Here is an 18,410-nt window from a genome sequence, read left to right as displayed (position 1 = left end):
CTGACGATGACATCTCCATCATCGCCAAGCTCACCCGCCTCGACCCGGAGGCGCTTCGCATCGCCGGCGGCATGGCCGGCCCGGACGGAGAAGCTGCAACTATAGTTGTTTAGTTATGTTAGATCATCATCGTTTCAACATTAGCCAGCAGCGATCGGCCTTAAGCCGTTCCAAGTTAGGATCAATGTTAGCCGTCTGTAGTCTCCGTGTCAGGACTTATTGGCCTGCTTCGCGCCAGAGATTCTTGGGGCCTGTTGGTGGTCTCTAGCACGCCTGGGATAGGTTGGATGTGTACCTGTATTTGCTTTACATCAATGAAATTCAAATGCTGCTGGAGTTTCTACTTGTGCCCAATGATTAGCACGCCCATTTCTATCATGAGTTGGAATGTCAGAGGACTAAACTCGCCAGCGAGAAGAGCTGTTGTCAAAGAACTAGCGGAATCCCACAGGACTTGTATCCTTTTCCTGCAAGAGACAAAGCTCAAAGCCTAGTCTGCTGAAATTGTCCGTGAGCTGGGTGGTAATACCCTGGACGGCTGTGCGGTCCTGCCGGCCATGGGCACCCGTGGTGGCGCAACGATCTTGTGGAATAAGCAGTTGCTAGACCTTGTCACGCACGCCGTTGGTGCCTTCTCTATCATGGCCAGAGTCTCAGTCATTCAGAGAAACTGCTCTTTCTGGTTGACGACGGTGTATGGCCCGGTTGACGACGCCCTCAAGGATTCCTTTCTCGCTGAACTGGTTTAGACAGCTCCTCTAGTAGGGCAACCATGGCTTATAAACAGTGATTTCAACATCATCTACGAGGCCAGGGATAAGAGCAATCTAAATCTGAACAGGAGGATCATGGGGCAGTTCAGGAGAGCAATCGATTCTGCAGGCCTGAAGGAGATAAAATGCAAGAACAGGCGCTACACCTGGACAAATGAGAGGACTAACCCAATGATGGTGAGCATTGACAAGGTGTTTTGCAACACAGAATGGGATGATCTCTTCCCCTCGCACATGCTCATGGCCGCGTCAACCGCTTGCTCCGACCACTGCCCTCTCCTTTTAGCAGACGCGGCTGCGCCCAACAGGAAGGCCACATTCAGATTCGAGTCTTTCTGGCCGCGGTTCCCACACTTCCGGGAAACGGTCGAGTGGGCCTGGCTGCGGCCGGTCGACTGCACATGTCCCCTGGCCAGACTGAAGATCAAGATGCAGTGAGTGGCCCATGATCTGAAGATTTGGTCCAAGTCATTGTTCAGCGATGCAAAAGTCCAGTTCCACTTGGCAGCAGAGATCATTCTCAGGCTTGACGTTGCACAAGAAAAGCACCATCTCACAACGGCAGAATCCAACCTGCACAAGAAACTCAAGCAGAGGCTCGTGGGGTTGGCAGCAATCGAGCGCGCGCGCAAAAGGCATGCTGCAAGAATCACCTGGCTCCGGGCTGGAGACGCCAAAACTGCATTCTTCCAGGCCAAGATCAACGCGAGAAGAAGGAAGAACTTCATCCACTCCCTACAGACTGATTCGCACACTGCAACCTCGCACGCTGATAAAGCAGCCGCCGCCCATGATCACTTTGTTAACCTGCTGGGCACCAAGCGGGACCGCGGCTGCGCAATAAACTGGGATGGAATTGACCTGCCCACTGTCAGCAATGCCGGCCTGGATAATCCCTTCACCGAGCAGGAGGTTTGGGCTGCTGTCATCGCCTCGCCCGCTGACAAGGCGCCGGGGTCGGTTGGTTTCTCGGGCACTTTCTTTCGCACCTGCTGGAGCACAACCAAACATGATATCATGGCCGTATTTGATCATTTCTACAGCCTAGGGGGGGCAACTTCTCAGCCCTGTTCTCTGCCACGATCGCTTTACTGCCGAAGAAAGACGGGGCTTCATGCATGCGCGACTTCAAACTGATCAGCCTCATCCATTCGATCGCCAAGCTGATCTCCAAAGTACTGTCTATGTGATTGGCGTCGGTCATTGGGATGATCATTTCCCCAGCGCAGTCAGCTTTCCAGAAGACGAAGTGCATCCATGACAGCTTCTTATTCGTTCAGAACACTGTATGATCTCTGCATCGCCTAAAAACCCCGGCCCTGTTGCTGAAGCTGGACATTGCAAAGGCGTTCGACAGTATCTCATGGGAATTTCTTCTCGAGCTGCTTGATAAAATGGGCTTTCCGGCGTGCTGGCGCGATTGGGTAACCCTGCTCCTCTCCACGTCATCGTCCTCCTGCATCCTGAATGGCGTCCCGGGCAGCGCGTTCATGCACCTCTGCGGGTTGAGACAAGGCGACCCCCTCTCCCCGCTGCTGTTCATCCTCTGCATCGACCCCCTGCACCGGCTCCTTCAGGCTGCAACCGCTGCAGGCCTCCTGACCGCGGTGCCGGTGATGGGCGCGCGCGTGCGCACCAGCCTCTACGTCGACGACGCCGTCATCTTCATCAACCCAATCAAGCAAGAACTAGACGAGTTGATGCTCATCCTGCACCTCTTCGGTGAAGCTACAAGACTGCGAGTGAATTTAGAAAAATCTTCAGCCATCCCGATTGCTTGTGAAAGCATAGACCTCAACGCGATTCTGCTTAGCTTCAGGGGGTCGTCGCAGCGCTTCCCACTACATACCTAGGGCTGCCGATCACTGTGGGAAAAATTAGGTTAGTACACTTTCAGTTCATCCTTGACAGGATACAAGCGCGGCTGGCCGGTTGGAAAGGTCGGCTCATGCACATCGCTGGCAGAAGAGTGCTGGTGCGGTGCGTCCTCTCGGCCATGCCCACCTTCGCCATCACGGCCCTTCGAGCACCGAAACGATTCTTCAAGGAAGTCGACAAAGCAAGACGGCGCTTCCTATGGGCGCAGGATGAGGAGATCTCAGGTGGAAAATGCAAGGTGCGCTGGTCGGCGATCACCTCGCCGGAGCGCATTGGTGGGCTGGGCATCCATGACCTAGACAAATTCGCTCGGGCACTGCGCTTGCATTGGCTCTGGTACTCCTGGATGCGACCGGACCGTCCCTGGGTCGGCTCGGGCACTCCTTGCGACGCCACTGACCAGGCCCTGTTCGCGGCCTGCACCGCGGTCACCATCGGCAACGGCACCACGGCCTCCTTCTGGCACTCCACCTGGCTAGGAGCTAGGCCTCTATGCCAGGCCTTTCCGGCAGTCTTCGCGCGCTCCATCAGGAAAAACCGTTCGGTCAGGGACGCGTTGCACGAGGACAGATGGGTCCTAGACCCGCGGCACGGCGACCACGAGAGCATCATGCCCATGGTGTTGCAAACGGCCAGAGAAATCCGTGCAGCCAACATCACAATGGAAGACGGAGTGGAAGACACGATCAGATGGACGATCAGCAGCTCAGGCCAGTACTCGGCGCGATCAGCATACGACATCCAGTTCCCACCTTCAGCCGCTGCAGAGCCCACGAATTTCAGAGGATCGGTCTGGAAAATCTGGGCGCCAGGCAAGATCAAGATCTTCTTCTGGCTCCTGCACCTGGACAGGTTATGGTGTTGCGACAGATTGCAACGCCGCGGATGGCCCAACAACTACTTCTGCCAGTTCTGTTTCCGAAGCCTCGAGACCTCCTCGCACCTCTTCTGGGAGTGCCCGACCGCCGTCCAAGTCTGGGACCAAGTGGCCTCATGGTGCGGATGCAGCGCCCTGGCACATTCGTGCTGGAGCTCAGGAACAACAACTACTGATCAGGTCAAAAGGATGATCGACCAAGCCTCCCCAAGATTCCGTCGGGGAACAAAATCGCTGTTGGCCCTTGTTTGCTGGCACATTTGGCTTGCACGCAACGCATGCACATTCAGAGGAAAGACTGTATGCGTGAGAAGCATCACTGAGGCTTGCAGGCGAGACATGGAGCAATGGAGGATCGCTGGAGCGAAATGCATGGAGCACCCGTTCGGGAATGTACCGTGAGAAATAGCGCTAGTTTAGCACTGCTGCCTGTACGCAGGCCTGTAACCTCCCCCTCACCCCATGATCACTTGATCAACACTTGTTTTCCCGCCTTCTCTCTGCTTAATGAATGAAACGCCAGCCGAGCTGGATCTTTCAAAAAAAAAACATATGCTTTGAAGGTGTTGTTGGCCTCTTGGATTTTTTTTAGGGAATCTTGGCCTCTTGGATGGCTATCTCGACGGCTCGCTAGATACGTTCCCAAACTTCTTTTCAGAAGATTTTTCTTTGAGAAGATACGTTCCCAAACTAAACACCCTTTCATTACAACCCGCTGGCAGACCCCCACCGGGGCCCACTGGCAGCGGCACGGAGACGCCGAGAACGACCGCCCAGCTGTGCCTGTGCGTGCAACGGAGCCTTCGAGGGCAAGAACGAACAGCGCGTCCGGTCGACACCCACCCACCAGACGAATAATAATAAAGCAAAAACACCGCACCGAAGGCGAACGGCACCCAAGCCTCCGACCTCACCTCCGATCCACCACCAACACGGCTCGAGCTCTTGGCGGAGGAGGAGGTGTCGGCAGCTTCGTCGTCGCGGTCGCCAGGCAGACGCAGGCGCGGGAAGAGAGGCGGAGATGAGACGGCCGCTCGGCGCATGCGGCAGCAGATCCAGCCCGGCCGCTGCTTTCCTCCTGGCCGCCGCCGCGATCTGCGCCCAGTTCGCCACAGGTGCGTGCTCCCTCCGGCCCCGCTCGATCTGCTCTAGCCCGCCGGGATCTGCGAGGGGTGTTGGAGATCTGGCTGAGGGGCGTCGCTTGGGATCGGCGAAGAGTCGCCGGCCCGCTGATTGGGGGATTCGGGATTCCGTTATTATCGTCAAGTGCAGAATTATTATGGTTTGCGAGTCTATTTAATTATGAAGATTTGTATTTAGGCCGAAGAGCTCGCGATATCCCCGTGGCAGTTTCACTTATTTTCATGAATAAATTCACCAGTTTACCCGTAGGATCCTGATTTCAGTCCAATACTTTTGGCCTTTCGCCTCAGGTCGATTGGATTGCTGTAGCGTTTCTCTTGGAAGTCGAAATAAGAAATTACATGGGACAAATAGGTGCATGCGCTAGAGTCAGCTCCTTGCTATCGATGTCGAAACTATTTGCGGAAAACGCGTGCCGAAAATTAGAGCTGTTAGTTCCAGATTGATGCATCACACTTGGAGCCTCTGATAAATATTAGCATTTCTCTGCTATTTCCGCCCCTTATCGAGGTGACGATCAAGAACTAGCAAAATGGCTAACTACTGCATAGAAAGGAAACTGCAAAAGCAAGATTCATATGTTGGGCACACCACTTTATTATTTGTCGCGTTTTGCTAGGACTGTTACAGAATTATTGTCTCTGAACCACATCACTGGCTTTAGTATTGCATTGTTTTTATTGCTTTTACAATCATTTCTCTTCATGATAAAAGCCAAGCCATTTCATATCTATTAACTGTTTTTTAGTCTAGAGCAGCATAGCCCTTGATAAAGAGGAAGTTTAATATAGAACCATGTGTCATATGGGTGGTTATGGCCAGCTCCGACTCAATTATTTTACTTTAGTGTGCCCAAATTATGGTAAAGCGTTGTGCCAAAATGTAGCGGTCTCATGCGGTTATACTTCTGACCATTACTTTATAGTAGCTTCAAATTGGAAAGCAAAACTAACTTCTTGCTCTAAATCATAACCATTGCATACTTTTGGTGATGCAGCCTAAGTAGGATGCAACTTGCTGCAGAACCGAATAGTGTAATAGAGTTGTTAGTAATGTAGCCCCCCATCTCTTGCTACGTTCACTTTGTTCCTTTGCTGAGCGGATTTACCGAGTTTTTTCTAGCTTGATCTTTAAATTTCCCAAGAAAGATAAAATAGAATTGTGCTAGCTATACAGTTACTGCAAATTATTGTCGGGGCTGGGTTTATTTATCCCAGGTTGTCTAGAAACATCTGAACCAACATCATAGCATAAGTCGTGATCAATTAGCATCATGTCTGAACAATCTCAGTTTGTTCTTTTAATGTACTTTGTAGGGTTTCCATTTAAACAACACGATGATTCAGTAACTCAGTCACTTATGATAGTTTGTATGGAAATCAGCCAAAGTCAGCCAGGTTATCATAGGATTTGTAGCTTGCCAGCTAGTAAGATCTTGCCTGTACTGCTTGCCACTGGGAATCAACTAGAAAATGTATCTGGTATCCAGCAGGTAGCAGTTGCAAATGGTTTTGTGCAAGTTTCATACATAGTGATGGTTATGTATGCTAGCACAGGATAGCAGAAATGCAGTTCAGTTGGATGCTATAGCGCAAGATTCATTGATCTTGAAGCAATAGCCGTAAAAGTGAGAAAACGTTGCTGTTGAGAACTGGGTGGTAGCCCAGTGTTGGAAGCGCTGTAGTGTGTCCACATCGGTCTGGGTTTAACTCCCGGTGGGTGCGGAATTTTGCCGCTATGGTTAGATTTTGTGTGATCTGTTTCCTGTGCCTCTCATTTCCTTCTTAACCAAAAAAAAAGAAAAAACGTGGGCAGGGTTCCTCCGATGATGGTTGCTTTTTTTTTTCTGTTGAGAAAATGATGCTGCTGTATTGCATTGTTGTTCTATTTTCAAGGTCCTAACGTTTGTTCCAAGCTTGGGGCACACATAGATTGAATAAACCACTTAAGTTATCCATATGCCCAAGTACACACTCAAGATTTTAGATCACTGAAATGTATCTACGATGTTTGCAGGACTAGCTGATGATGCATCTAAAGATGAGTCAAAAAGTCACACTGGCCAAACAGTTTTGTTTGTCCTGCTAGGAATTGGTGCAGCCGGTCTGTTGTCATTCTTCCTTTTCAAGTATTGGCAGAAGAAGAAAAGAGAGGAGCAACATGCACGGCTGCTGAAGTTATTTGAAGAGGATGATGACATTGAGGTCGAGCTTGGCCTTAGAGATTGATAATCTTCTCTGTACAGCAAAAGTATCTTGGCTGACAAGGTATATCTATCACTACGGCAGCATATATGATTGATGTAACGCTCTGTATATTGTAGTACTTCCTTTGACACTTTGATTTCGTATCTACATGTGTTTTTTTCATGTACTTAGTCCTGTGATGTTTCATTGCCTAATGTGCTCACATAAGTTTCCCTGATCTTAATCTTAATGCTGGACTTCAGTTTTTTCGTTAGTTTTAATTAGTTATTGGTTGAACAGTTTTAGACCAGCAAAAATCTAGTTGAAGATAAAAAGGCCAAAACAGGTGCTTGCCTAATGACGATATATGGTGTTTGGGCCTTGGGGTACCTATGTACACAATCATTTTAGTAGTTTAACTACACAAACTTCTTATGATGACTATACAAGACATTAGTTAAATATTGAAAAGTTAGACATTGCTCGTAGCCTCGTATTATCATATTACGCGCCAAAAGTTTTGGCAGATGCAAATATTACATGTTCAAACCAAATAATTTTGTGATTCATTGACAACCTCTTTTGATTCCAAGCAACATTCCTTCTCGTGTACTTGCATGCATGCGACCAATAAAATCAATGAGGATATTTACGGTACATGATGCCACACAATTATGTAAAGGCATAACCAGTTTGATTATCCTAAATAATGGTACATGATGCCACACAATTTAGTGGAAAATGTGTGAACTTGTCTTGCGTTTGAATCTAAACAGCTTACATAACCAATATGTCTTGAATTTAGTAACAGAAAATCTGCAGCACAAGACATCTTTTTTTACTCTTTTTTAATACAAATTCTCGTTCTTGACAGGTTTTGCTGGCAGATCATCACATCATCTTTGTGTTAATGTAAAGAATTTGTTGTATTTAAACTCAGACAGCCTACCGAGGAAGGTCTACTGTACCTTAGTTTTATATATGGTGAATATCTTGACATTCACGATCCATGAAAATAGCTCTACAAAGTGTCAAGGTTTTCGAAAACATTCTTTTGTTGCAAAACAGATTCTGATATATATACACCTCTCTAGTAAAAGGCATAACCCAGCCAGTGATTTCTTCTACTGTAGCATGCTTCCTGGCTGTATTGCGTATAGCACATGGGGGCTCTGGGTTCTGTTTAAGTTCTGTATGCAACCTTTTCTTCTACTCGATGCTTTCTGGTGCCATACCACTTTTACTTACTTTTAGGGTCTTACTGGATTAGCCTTTTACTTTTAGGGTCTTACTGGATTAGCCTAAGGCATCCGCTCAAGATTACTGTACTTTCAATGATATAATGATGATCATACCTAATCTAGTGATCTGTTTCTCTGCGCCCGGGATAGAGCAGTACCGCTTAATGGAAATGGCTCAAACCTGTTATTTTTTGCTCACTGAAAAGGAACATAGATGATTCGTGGTGTTTTAAATTTAGTTTGATCTGAAGCAGGGTTGCCATATGGACTAATTTTCTAAATGTTATGCTTTTGCTGCTATATCATGAGCATGCCAGTGAAAAACGAAAAACTGTTAAGGCATGTGACAGAAATTAACCGCTTTCCATTGTTCAGCTCATGTTGAGCTTTGATGTTGTCTTCTCAAAATGTGTGATGCCCATGACCCCTGTATGAACAAGCCAGTATATACATGTACTGATGCGGACAACATATTGCGCATGGCCATGGCTTGAAAGCAATGATTCGGTGAATCATTACGGATATCTTTCTTCTTACCTGAAACAAGCCCAATGCTCCTTTTGAGCCAGGGTCTCTTTGAGGCCGACTTTGTAACATCGTCTCTCAAGATAAACAACGGGCTGGCAGGGTAAATGCAAAGGGGGCCTGCATACTTCTATACAAAAGGCCACAACGTGTGTGGTCCATCGATCATTGCTTGCATGCTGCCACCAGGAGAAAAACAAATAAAGTAGCAACAGCTAGTGAAGTGAGTGCAGCGATTCGGTGTCTAGGTGCATCTGCAAAGCAAGTTCAAAATAGAAATATTCAAAACAATCTAATTTTTTCCGGTATCTAAGATGCTTGAATGCGCGATGTGCATGCAGAAGTTGGTGTTGCACATTTAAGGAGGTCGTTGCAAAAAAAAAAAACATGAAAAAAACATTGAAAAAAAATCATTGTTTGGACCTGATTTTCCCCCATAAGTCCTCGAATGTGTAAACATCCAGAATTTTTTGGATTTACTGGTTATCGGTTGCAGATGAGCCCAAGCTTAGACGCGAATTACCACTAGTAAAGTCACGATAACATGACATGGAGTTTCTTAGCTCGAGCCCATATGAACCCGGATGAACAGTAAAATCATAAAATAATAAAAAAGCTAAATTTTTTTGTGACAAATATTAACAAAAGTTTTCAATGCTTGCAAAGTTTCATTGTGAAATAACATTTGTAGAAGCCGTGACCAAAAAAAACAAAAATCAATGCTAAAAAAAGTGTCACTTTCAAAAGCACTTCGGAGTGACTATTTTGTTTTTTCGCCACGCCTTCTACAAATATCATTTCACGTTGAAATTTACAGGCGCACAAAACTTTTGTCAATGTTCGCCACAATATTTTTTAAAATTTGTTTTCATTTGTTTCGATTTTAGTGTTAATCCTGAGCTCATTTGAGCTCGGGATCAGAAGTGTACTTTTCAACGAAAACAGTTCCTTTCCCTTCACCACCAGAGTGTTCCAAACACAATTACTCTCTCTGCACGTAGCCGGTGGGTGGTGCTTAACCACTTGTTTCCTCTTTTGCCCCCTCATCTTCGCGCAGTGGCATCGCCCGAATGGCCACCACCCGGGCACGCAGAGCCATGCATGGTGCCGATGGATGGATTCGATCAAGCGCGCGCGGGCGCGGGTCGCCGTCGCGCTCTTGAAGGGGGTATAAATGGTTGGTCCCGGCGTTTCCGATCCGGGGCAGGGGCTCCCGAAACGGAGCTGCCTCACGGCAGAAGCAAAGCTCCCTGTTGAGGAAGAGATGGCAATCCGTGCGCCTGCGGCCCGCTGGCCGGCTTTGCGCCGAGATGGGGAGGCGTGAACGCCGTGGTCCTCGCCCTCGATAACGGAAGCCGCGAGAGCGACGGCCACGACTTGGATCGTGCTGCCGGTAGCCCGAACAAAGTTAGAGCAGATGCCCATGGCGCTAGCGGCCATGTGCATGCACCTCTCTCCGAGTTAGGATGGTTAGTTGTGACTGCCGCGGTCTGGATAACCTTACCTAGCTCGTGAGAACGATCACTTGTGTTGTGTCTCTCCGGTCTAGATGTGCGTACACACGTAGAAAAAACAACAAGCACTTGAGCCTACATCATCGTCTTGCATGCACCCACCCTTAGCTAGATATGTCAAAGTAAGATGATCTATATGTGTGATAAGTACCTTTCTTGAATGTTAGTTGTGTTGATGCACTTGACCGACTTCGGAAGACAAATTAGGCTGCGACGGATATGTTCATTTTTTCCTGTCATGTTAGTTGTGTCACATGTAGATAGTTTGCTTTGCTTCCCTACACATGACAGAAAAAAAATCACATTGTTACTTTGCGACTGATCATGTGCATTTTTCAAATGTCATTTCGCTGTCCGGGTGGAGTTTATGCCCCCTTGTAGTGTCGCCCATATGTCTTGCGATTGGATGATGTGGCTGTTTTTCAATTGGATGATATATACCTTGTGTTGGTAATTTTTTAATTTTGCAGAAACACTTTTTTCTTTCATAGGGCGAAGCTTGCTTCTCGGCCACATAATATTTGCTTATGAACGCATTGGCTCCGCATCTTCGTACTGGGTCGAGGACTTCAAACACTAGAGGATCACTGGGTGTTGTTGGCAGTGGCGTGTGATCAGCTGGAATGGTCCTTATCACGTTTCTCTTCTACTTCTCTTTTCCAAGTGGCTTTTCATCGGCCATGTCCCGTTGATATTGTCTTGATGTACAAGTGGTTGTGTGCATCCTAAATGCAAAGAAACAATAAAAGCTCGAGTTATTTAAAAGAGCAATGTTTGCGCAATTTTGAATATATGATTCTCACTTCAAAACTTTGATCAAGTTAAGTAAAGAAGCTGACATAAACAACATTTCCCTCATATGGCCAGGGGAGTTTGGGCGTGCATGGTTAAGCGTAGTTGCCAAGTAGTGGCAGCCACATCTTTTGTAAAGATCGCGTAGGGGTTAAGTCATTCCCTTCCCTGGTGCCCATGCATGTACTCCTGTTAGACTCCGATTGTGGCTTATATGTCCTTGATGTGTTCTCTTTGTACCGAATGCCGAATGATGTTACTTGTACTTTAATAATATAGATGTATGCATCACATTGATGGAGAGGCAACCTCCTTCTGAAAAAGGACGACTCAATAACCTTGCATCATGCATGCACCCTTGGGGGATTCGCTACAAATGTCAAAGTAAGATGATCTATATGTATGACAAGTACCTTTCTTGAATGTTAGTTGTGTTGATGCATATGGCCTACTTCCTAAGACAAAATAAGCAGCTACCAGTAGCTTCCTTTGTTTCTCTAGCTATAAAGAAAAAAATTCATATTGTTTGCGACTCCAGTCTATTCATTTTTCAAATGTCATTTTGCTCAGTCTATGTGGCGCACTTGGCTTTTATTTTTCAGCCAATTTTCTTTATTAACTGTCAAAAATCCCTTCTATATGAAAAGACAAAGTTCATGGTGGTTGCTCATTAAAACCCTTTGTGGTGTTGCCAATATGTTTGGCCGTTGATCGCGGAGATTATGCAAAACATTGTGGGCTCTAATCCACAGTTTGAGACAGCTACCATTTGTTGATAATTATGATTTTTTCAGGAACATGCATGGTTGTCTTTGATAAGAGGAAAGGTCTCTTCTATGGGATATTTACACCTATACATATCATCTCCCGTCGATATTGTTTCCATGTGTGATTTTTCTTGTGTGCCTCCTAGATGCGTAGGCCGAGAGTTGAAATCTTATGATTGTATCATCTATTGATGTGGTTGCAAAGACTTGTGGTTGCAAAGACTCGATAAAAGCTTGAGATTTTAGTTATCTAATAAAAGAGCAATGTTTTTCCCAATTATTAACGGCAAAATTTTGATCAAGTTAAGAAAACCAGAGACGAACATCACTTCCTTCCTTAATATGGCCAGGAGAGTTTGCCCATACATGGTTAGAGCATCTACAAATCCGGCCTCTTAAATGCCCGCGGACGTGCCTAGGTTCGTCCGTGGGCAATGATCGGGCATCCCTTAAAATTTCATCTCTGTATATGAATACTTCATACTTCAGTCCCTAAGACCATACAAACCATGCAAAGTAAACATCTACGTAGTCGTAGATCAACTAAACCTAAGCTAGACTACTCGTTGTCATTGGAGATGTCCACTATCTCCGTTCCGGGCTCCGGGTACGTGGCCAGCAGATGCAACTCCGGCTCTACGGTGGCCTCCATCTCCACTTCCACCTTGTCGAAAAGCACGTCGGTCTCCGTCGAACTCCGCCATGGCGTCTTTCATGGTGAAGCCTGCAACCGGCACCGGCTCCTCCTCCTCGGGATCCGCCACCTCCATGGGCTTCGACTGCTGCTCCCCTCCTCTTCCTTATCCATGTCCTTCTCCTCCGGCTCCGGCGAGTCCGGAGGCAGGCCAGCTGCGATCCGGGCGGCGCACCTCACCCGGATCTCCTCCTGAATCTGGAACCGGCGATCTGGCGTTAGCATATTGTAAGTCATCTTCTTCCGCTGGGAAATGGCGGAGGCGGACGACGAGGGAATAGGGAGACAAAAAGATATGAATGAGCTCAGGCTAGCGACGCGGAGAGGGAGGAAGAGGATGTGGCTAGGGCAGGGGGACGCCGTCCGGCTTCAACATCCAGACTTTGGCATCGGGCGGCGAGTTGGAGCGACGCGACGAGGCGTTCACACTCCCACCGGAGAAGACGCCCGAGGGGCCGTTGGGTTTTCAGGCGATTTCGTGTGTGACCCGGCTGTCAGTTCGATGTGGCTGACGTTCCCGGGCCTCAACATATCCGTCCTACATTTAGGCTGGATATGAGGGGTGGTGGTCAGCCCGGACGTTTGAGGCCGGTTTGAGGCGGGAGGGTTGAGTTTTTCAACCGGTCAGTGACCGGCCGGACCGCCCGAGTGTTTAAGATCAGTTTGAGGCGGTCCATTATAGACCCTCTTAAGCACATAATAGCTGTGAAGTATTGGCAGCCTAAAGAGATTGCGTAGGGATTAAGCTCTTCCCCTTCCCCCGGTGTCTTCCAGTTATGGTGGAGATTATTTCTCACGACGCACATATTCATGGTCTTTGCTATGTGACTGCCGTAAAAAAGAGCTCGTCACGTTAGAAAAGTCAGTGAACTCCGCAGGCACGCCACACACCATACCACTCTCTCCTTCCTTCTTTAAAAGGAAACCTTGCTAGCTGCAGCGAGACCAGCCCCTTCCACTTGCCCTCTTGGCTGCAGCTTCCTGATTTCACCCCCCCCCCCCCCCCCCCTGTCCCGTCCATCACCTCCGCTTCAGGACTGGACTCTGGGTACGGTCGATCGCTGCTTCGTCTTCCTTACACCTCTGCCTAGCTCCTCAATCTGCGGGGCTTCTTGTTCCGGAAACGGGAGAGAAGCCCTCCTTTTCACTAGATCTCTTTCTAGCTCTTGGTCACATGTAGACATCTTCATATTTTGGGGGTTTCAATCTAGGGCTTGCTTTGAGATCGATCTCGGCGCATGCAGATTCCTGTTGTTTCTCTTGTAGCTCCGGTGATTTTTGTTGCAAGGAGGTCAAGCAGTTTAATTTCCTCTTGTGTGTGTTTGGTTCCCTCTCTCTTTCTTGGAATCTCTCGAACTTTGTGTGTAAAAGCTGTAGACATACTTTCCCTCTCGACTTGGTTTTATGCATGTGGTTGTGTGTTTCTCCTTGCACGCAGTTGCTTGCATGCGTACCAGCTAGCTCAGGATTAGCACAAGGTTTCGGTGCATGTTTCAGATCTATCTACTTTCGTTTCGAGGGTAGATCTATGAAAGATTCTATCTATCTACTAGTACTACGTATAACATCTTTATTTTTCTTCATTTCTTTGCATGATATTCTGTTCTTAATTGTTTAAGCTCAAAATTTTGTTTTTGCGCACAACTAGATCCAGCCAATAGTACTAGACTTGATTCAAACTCGTGATTTAGGCAACTGAATTTTGGTCTAAAGGTTCAGGCTAACTGCGTCCTAATCAAGTTCATCAAGGTCTATTATTCTCAGCAGACGTTCAACATCAACCCACGATCTATAGACTACACACTATACATGCATGCAACTGTTAATTTTACTGTTTTGTTCCCGTCCTAATTAAACTCGATCTCATCAGTATCTTTAAGGCCATCTTTGTTGTATTCTTTCAAGGTTAGAGTTGCTTGCTACCATGGGGAGGGGGAAGATCGAGATCAAGAGGATCGAGAACACGACGAGCCGCCAGGTGACCTTCTGCAAGCGCAGGAACGGGCTGCTCAAGAAGGCCTATGAGCTCTCCGTCCTCTGCGAAGCCGAGATCGCCTTGATCGTCTTCTCCGCCCGCGGCCGCCTCTACGAGTATGCTAGTAACAGGTACGCATGGGCACGTAGCCACCCAATATCCGCCCGAAAAGAAGCTTGTCAAGCTAGACGTGACGTGATTTCGAGAAGCTAGCATGCTACTTTTTTGGATTAATGTTAGTTTCTTCCCTTTCTTTTGGTAAAATTTGAGTTCTGAATTTTTAGTTGCAATGATGTGCTTGTGTTTGATCTGTCTACCCCTATATATGTCTGCGAGGCCATTGGTCAAGCATGCTGTTTTTTGCATGCACGGGGGGATGATCAATCTCATGCGTGTCCACTGTCACACAAAAATGAACTCTAGAAGTGCTTCTATTTGGTCCAGGATTTTAGAAGGAGAGAATCAGAGAAAGTTCATTTCGAACCTTCAAGTATTGCCTAAGGTCCGGTTTAATCCCAGGCTATTAACCGTCTGCGTGTAATAACACTAAGAATTAAACTAGACCATGTCATATATGCTTCTGCTGTGTGGATGAAATCAAATGACTAGAGGCTGTATGGTCAGCTGACCGCAGATTTTCTTTAGCAAGATTATGAAACAATTTTTTTTAATTTTTAACAAGCCGGGAAATTGTGCAAAATGTGTTGATAATCATATGTATTCGGCGCGATAATGTTTGAGTCCTGGCACAGCCACTGTATGTAAGGACCTGGTATAAGCTAAACTTTAGTTAGCTAGTCTTTAGATGGAAAATGATAGGGCCAGGTGCATTGGGTGAGTTCACCCATGTACTGATGTACAAGCTTTGAAAACGTATACTATTTGGTGATATACGACCCATAAATTTTGGCAGAAAATTGTGTATTTTCATGCTTCACCCAAAAACAAATATGTGTACGTTCAAGCAGTACTGCATTCAAGAAGTATGTGCTAGGCACAATACTTTATTTTTGTAGTGCACCAAAAGTAATAGTGAGCAATTTTTTTAGTAGGTTTGGGCACTTCATCAAATGCATTATTATACTAGTATAATTTAAATTTCAACGATATACTGTAGTTCTAATGGTGGAATAATACTAGTATCACACTTTGGCAAAAAAAAACACTTTCTGGAACAACGCTATAATTTGAACGCATCATTGTTGGTATAATTCATCCCTTCTCATGAATTAATTGATGGCAGTGTACACTCATTCCATGGCTTGTTACTATAGTCTGCATTTGCCTTCTCATTTTCATTTTCAAAGGTATAAAGAGTTTTGTTTAATTAAGATCCAAGAGTACGTATACGTATACCTTCAGTTGTCTTTGCAGTCGCCGTATACGTACGTGTGACCATGCGTATAATGGCTTGGATGCGTCAGCACGTGCAGCAGCCAGTAGGCATGGCATGGCACACACGCCCCTGAAATAAAGGGTGGTTTCGAGTTTCGTTCATGTGCACCGGGCAGGGTGAGATGTGGATGTGGATATGTACATGTGTTGTCATCAACAAAGTAAATGGGTGCAGTGCATGCATGCTCGGTCGATGGTTGCATGGTGAAGGAAACCCAGGTTGGCTCTTCCCGCCTGCTCCCTTTCCTCTGCCGTGCTAAGGGTGTTAAAGAGCTCCTCCACTCGAGATTCAGATCATCAGATGCATGCACGCACGCACGCACATGCCTCTTTCTATGTCTCTCTATATATATTTTGTTGTTGATGAAATTATAGGATAGCTTAATTTGTAGTACGTACGTAGATCTAGGCTGGCTAACTGTCCTTTTGTGTTTCTGAATATTCTGTTCAGCACGAGGACGACGATCGACAGGTACAAGAAGGCTTCTGCAAGCGCTTCTGGCTCTGCTCCAGCTATAGACGTCAATTCTCAGGTGAGCGGTTCTGTTTGCAGTCCCAAACACGCTGTTTAACTTGTGATCATATGGATTACGTTTGATTCAGTACAAAACACAGCTCACGGCGTTCTGAAAATTCTGTCTGACGAACCAATGCCCGCTAGTACTATATAACTGTGTCCGTACCGTCTGCAGATGTGTGATCGCCTGTTGTAGATTAACACGCTTGTAAAATAACAATAGCTATCTGATGTGGCCGGTTAGCTACTAGTAACTGGTTCCAGTCGATTTACTTGATTTCGTACGTACACCAGCAATACTTTCAGCAAGAATCAGCGAAACTGCGCCATCAGATACAGTCCCTGCAAAATGCAAACAGGTATGTACGTACGTTGGAGTCACCAGGCCGAGGCTCACTTTCTCATCCTTTGATCATCACCTAATATTTATACTTAATTTTCTTCAGGAACCTGATGGGCGAATCCGTCGGCAACTTGACACTGAAGGAGCTCAAGAGCCTGGAGAACAGGCTCGACAAGGGCATCGGCCGGATCAGAGCAAAGAAGGTGATTTTTGCTTTGTGATTAACTAGTTACACACTTACATGTACAGTACTAGTTTTCACCGTTCCAGTCATCAATCAAGTTAACCAATATCCATATGCACTTTTGGTCGCCAGCACGAGCTGCTGTTCGCGGAGATCGAATACATGCAGAAGCTGGTAATTCATCCATCCATATGCATATACCGGTTGACTCCATTTCAAAATATGATTATCCTCCTGGTGCGTTTTGGCTAATCGACCCTTCCTTCCTCTTGTTCATCGCTGCACCATCCATCCATGCATGCACGCAGGAGGCGGATCTGCAGAGTGAGAACATGTATCTCCGAGCCAAGGTACGCACGGCACATTCCTGCATGCTTCTCAGTGTACTGTAACCAAAGATCGTCTGGTGTTGATCTCTAATAGTTGTAATGTGTTGCTCGATCGTCGGTCATGTATGCAAGCAGGTGGCGGACGCGGAGCGGCTGGCCCTGGCGGCGCCGCCGCCGTCGTCGGGCGGGGCGGAGCTGGAGGTGCTCCCGACGTTCGACGCGAGGACCTACTACCACCACCAGGCAGTGAGCATGCTGCAGGACGCGGCGGCGGCCTCCTCCTCCTCGCGCTACTCCCAGTCGTCCCAGGCGGCGGCGGCGGCGGCGACCACCGCTCTTCACCTCGGCTACCAGATTAAGGGGGGCCAACTGAACTGATCGACCGCTAGCTAGCTCCACTCGGCGGCTCGGGACGCGCGCGCGTCACGGCGGGAGATAGCACCCGCGCTGTCGACCGATCCATGTCCTCTACTAGTTCGATGGGTTTGCTGGATAACCTACGTACGTCTACTTTATTACCACAGTACTGTATTGCGGTATGCTACCTAAATAATTGCGTGATGTGTGCGAAGCGAGGAAGTGTATGTAGTACGTACGGGACGTGGCTAGTGAGTACGAGAGCGTGTGCGTATTGTGAAGAATGACCTGGCCTTTTATATATCACATTTGTGAGCAAGTGCACTTGTGCGTCAAGGCTAGATAGGGTCTTACATTTTATGAGTGATTTATATAGCCAAGTATTACTATTTTTCAAACGATTAAAATTACACAAAAATGCTTAATTAGTATATGTGGCAATGAAATTTGAAGTAAATGACCTGATATTTCAATATATCAAAGAAAATAAAACACACTATAAAGACGAATGTCCTTGATATAGTAAAAAAATTACATTGAAGACCTTGAAGTTGTCATCTCTAATTCCACCTTCTGTATCATGACGACTTTGCAAAAGATCAAACCTGCACAAATTTGATTAAAGTCCAAGGTTTTTACATATAAAGCAGAGCGAAAGCCTGTTTCAAAAGGGTTTCGACCCGCGACCTGCCCCTGGTAGGCTCGGGTGAACAACCACCAGACTGATGATTATTCATGTTTGGATGACAAATATCTATATCGAATAAACAGGGACCTAAAAATAAATTTAAAAAGAATGTAACCCGAAAAAAGGGAGCACCGTGGCTCAACCATGTGACCTCGTGGTCGATGTTAACTAAGATTACCTCCAGGCTATGACAACACAACATGTCATGTAGGAATAAACATTTTTCATGTTG

General features: G+C 46.7%; 2 protein-coding genes across 2 annotated transcripts; both read left to right on the top strand.

Annotated features, from left to right (window-relative positions):
- The first annotated feature begins 4,354 nt into the window (after positions 1–4,354).
- On the top strand, positions 4,355–7,984 carry LOC125518845. The gene is made up of 3 exons (XM_048683723.1): positions 4,355–4,643; positions 6,688–6,938; positions 7,732–7,984. Exons 1-2 carry the CDS (start codon positions 4,550–4,552, stop codon positions 6,897–6,899), a joined length of 306 nt encoding a protein of 101 aa, XP_048539680.1. The 5' UTR covers positions 4,355–4,549; the 3' UTR covers positions 6,900–6,938; positions 7,732–7,984.
- A 5,370-nt stretch (positions 7,985–13,354) lies between these two features.
- Positions 13,355–17,814, top strand: LOC125518840 (MADS-box transcription factor 21-like). Its single transcript, XM_048683716.1, has 8 exons — positions 13,355–13,438; positions 14,296–14,496; positions 16,212–16,293; positions 16,572–16,636; positions 16,724–16,823; positions 16,937–16,978; positions 17,113–17,154; positions 17,269–17,814. The coding sequence occupies exons 2-8, from the start codon at positions 14,315–14,317 to the stop codon at positions 17,509–17,511; spliced, it is 756 nt and encodes a 251-aa protein (XP_048539673.1). The 5' UTR covers positions 13,355–13,438; positions 14,296–14,314; the 3' UTR covers positions 17,512–17,814.
- The last annotated feature ends 596 nt before the right edge of the window (positions 17,815–18,410 follow it).

This window comes from Triticum urartu, chromosome 1, assembly GCF_003073215.2.
Source record: "Triticum urartu cultivar G1812 chromosome 1, Tu2.1, whole genome shotgun sequence".
In the NCBI taxonomy this organism is placed as follows: domain Eukaryota; kingdom Viridiplantae; phylum Streptophyta; class Magnoliopsida; order Poales; family Poaceae; genus Triticum; species Triticum urartu.
The sequence above is the reverse complement of the archived record's forward strand: the minus strand, read 5'-3'. Positions and strand labels throughout refer to the sequence as shown.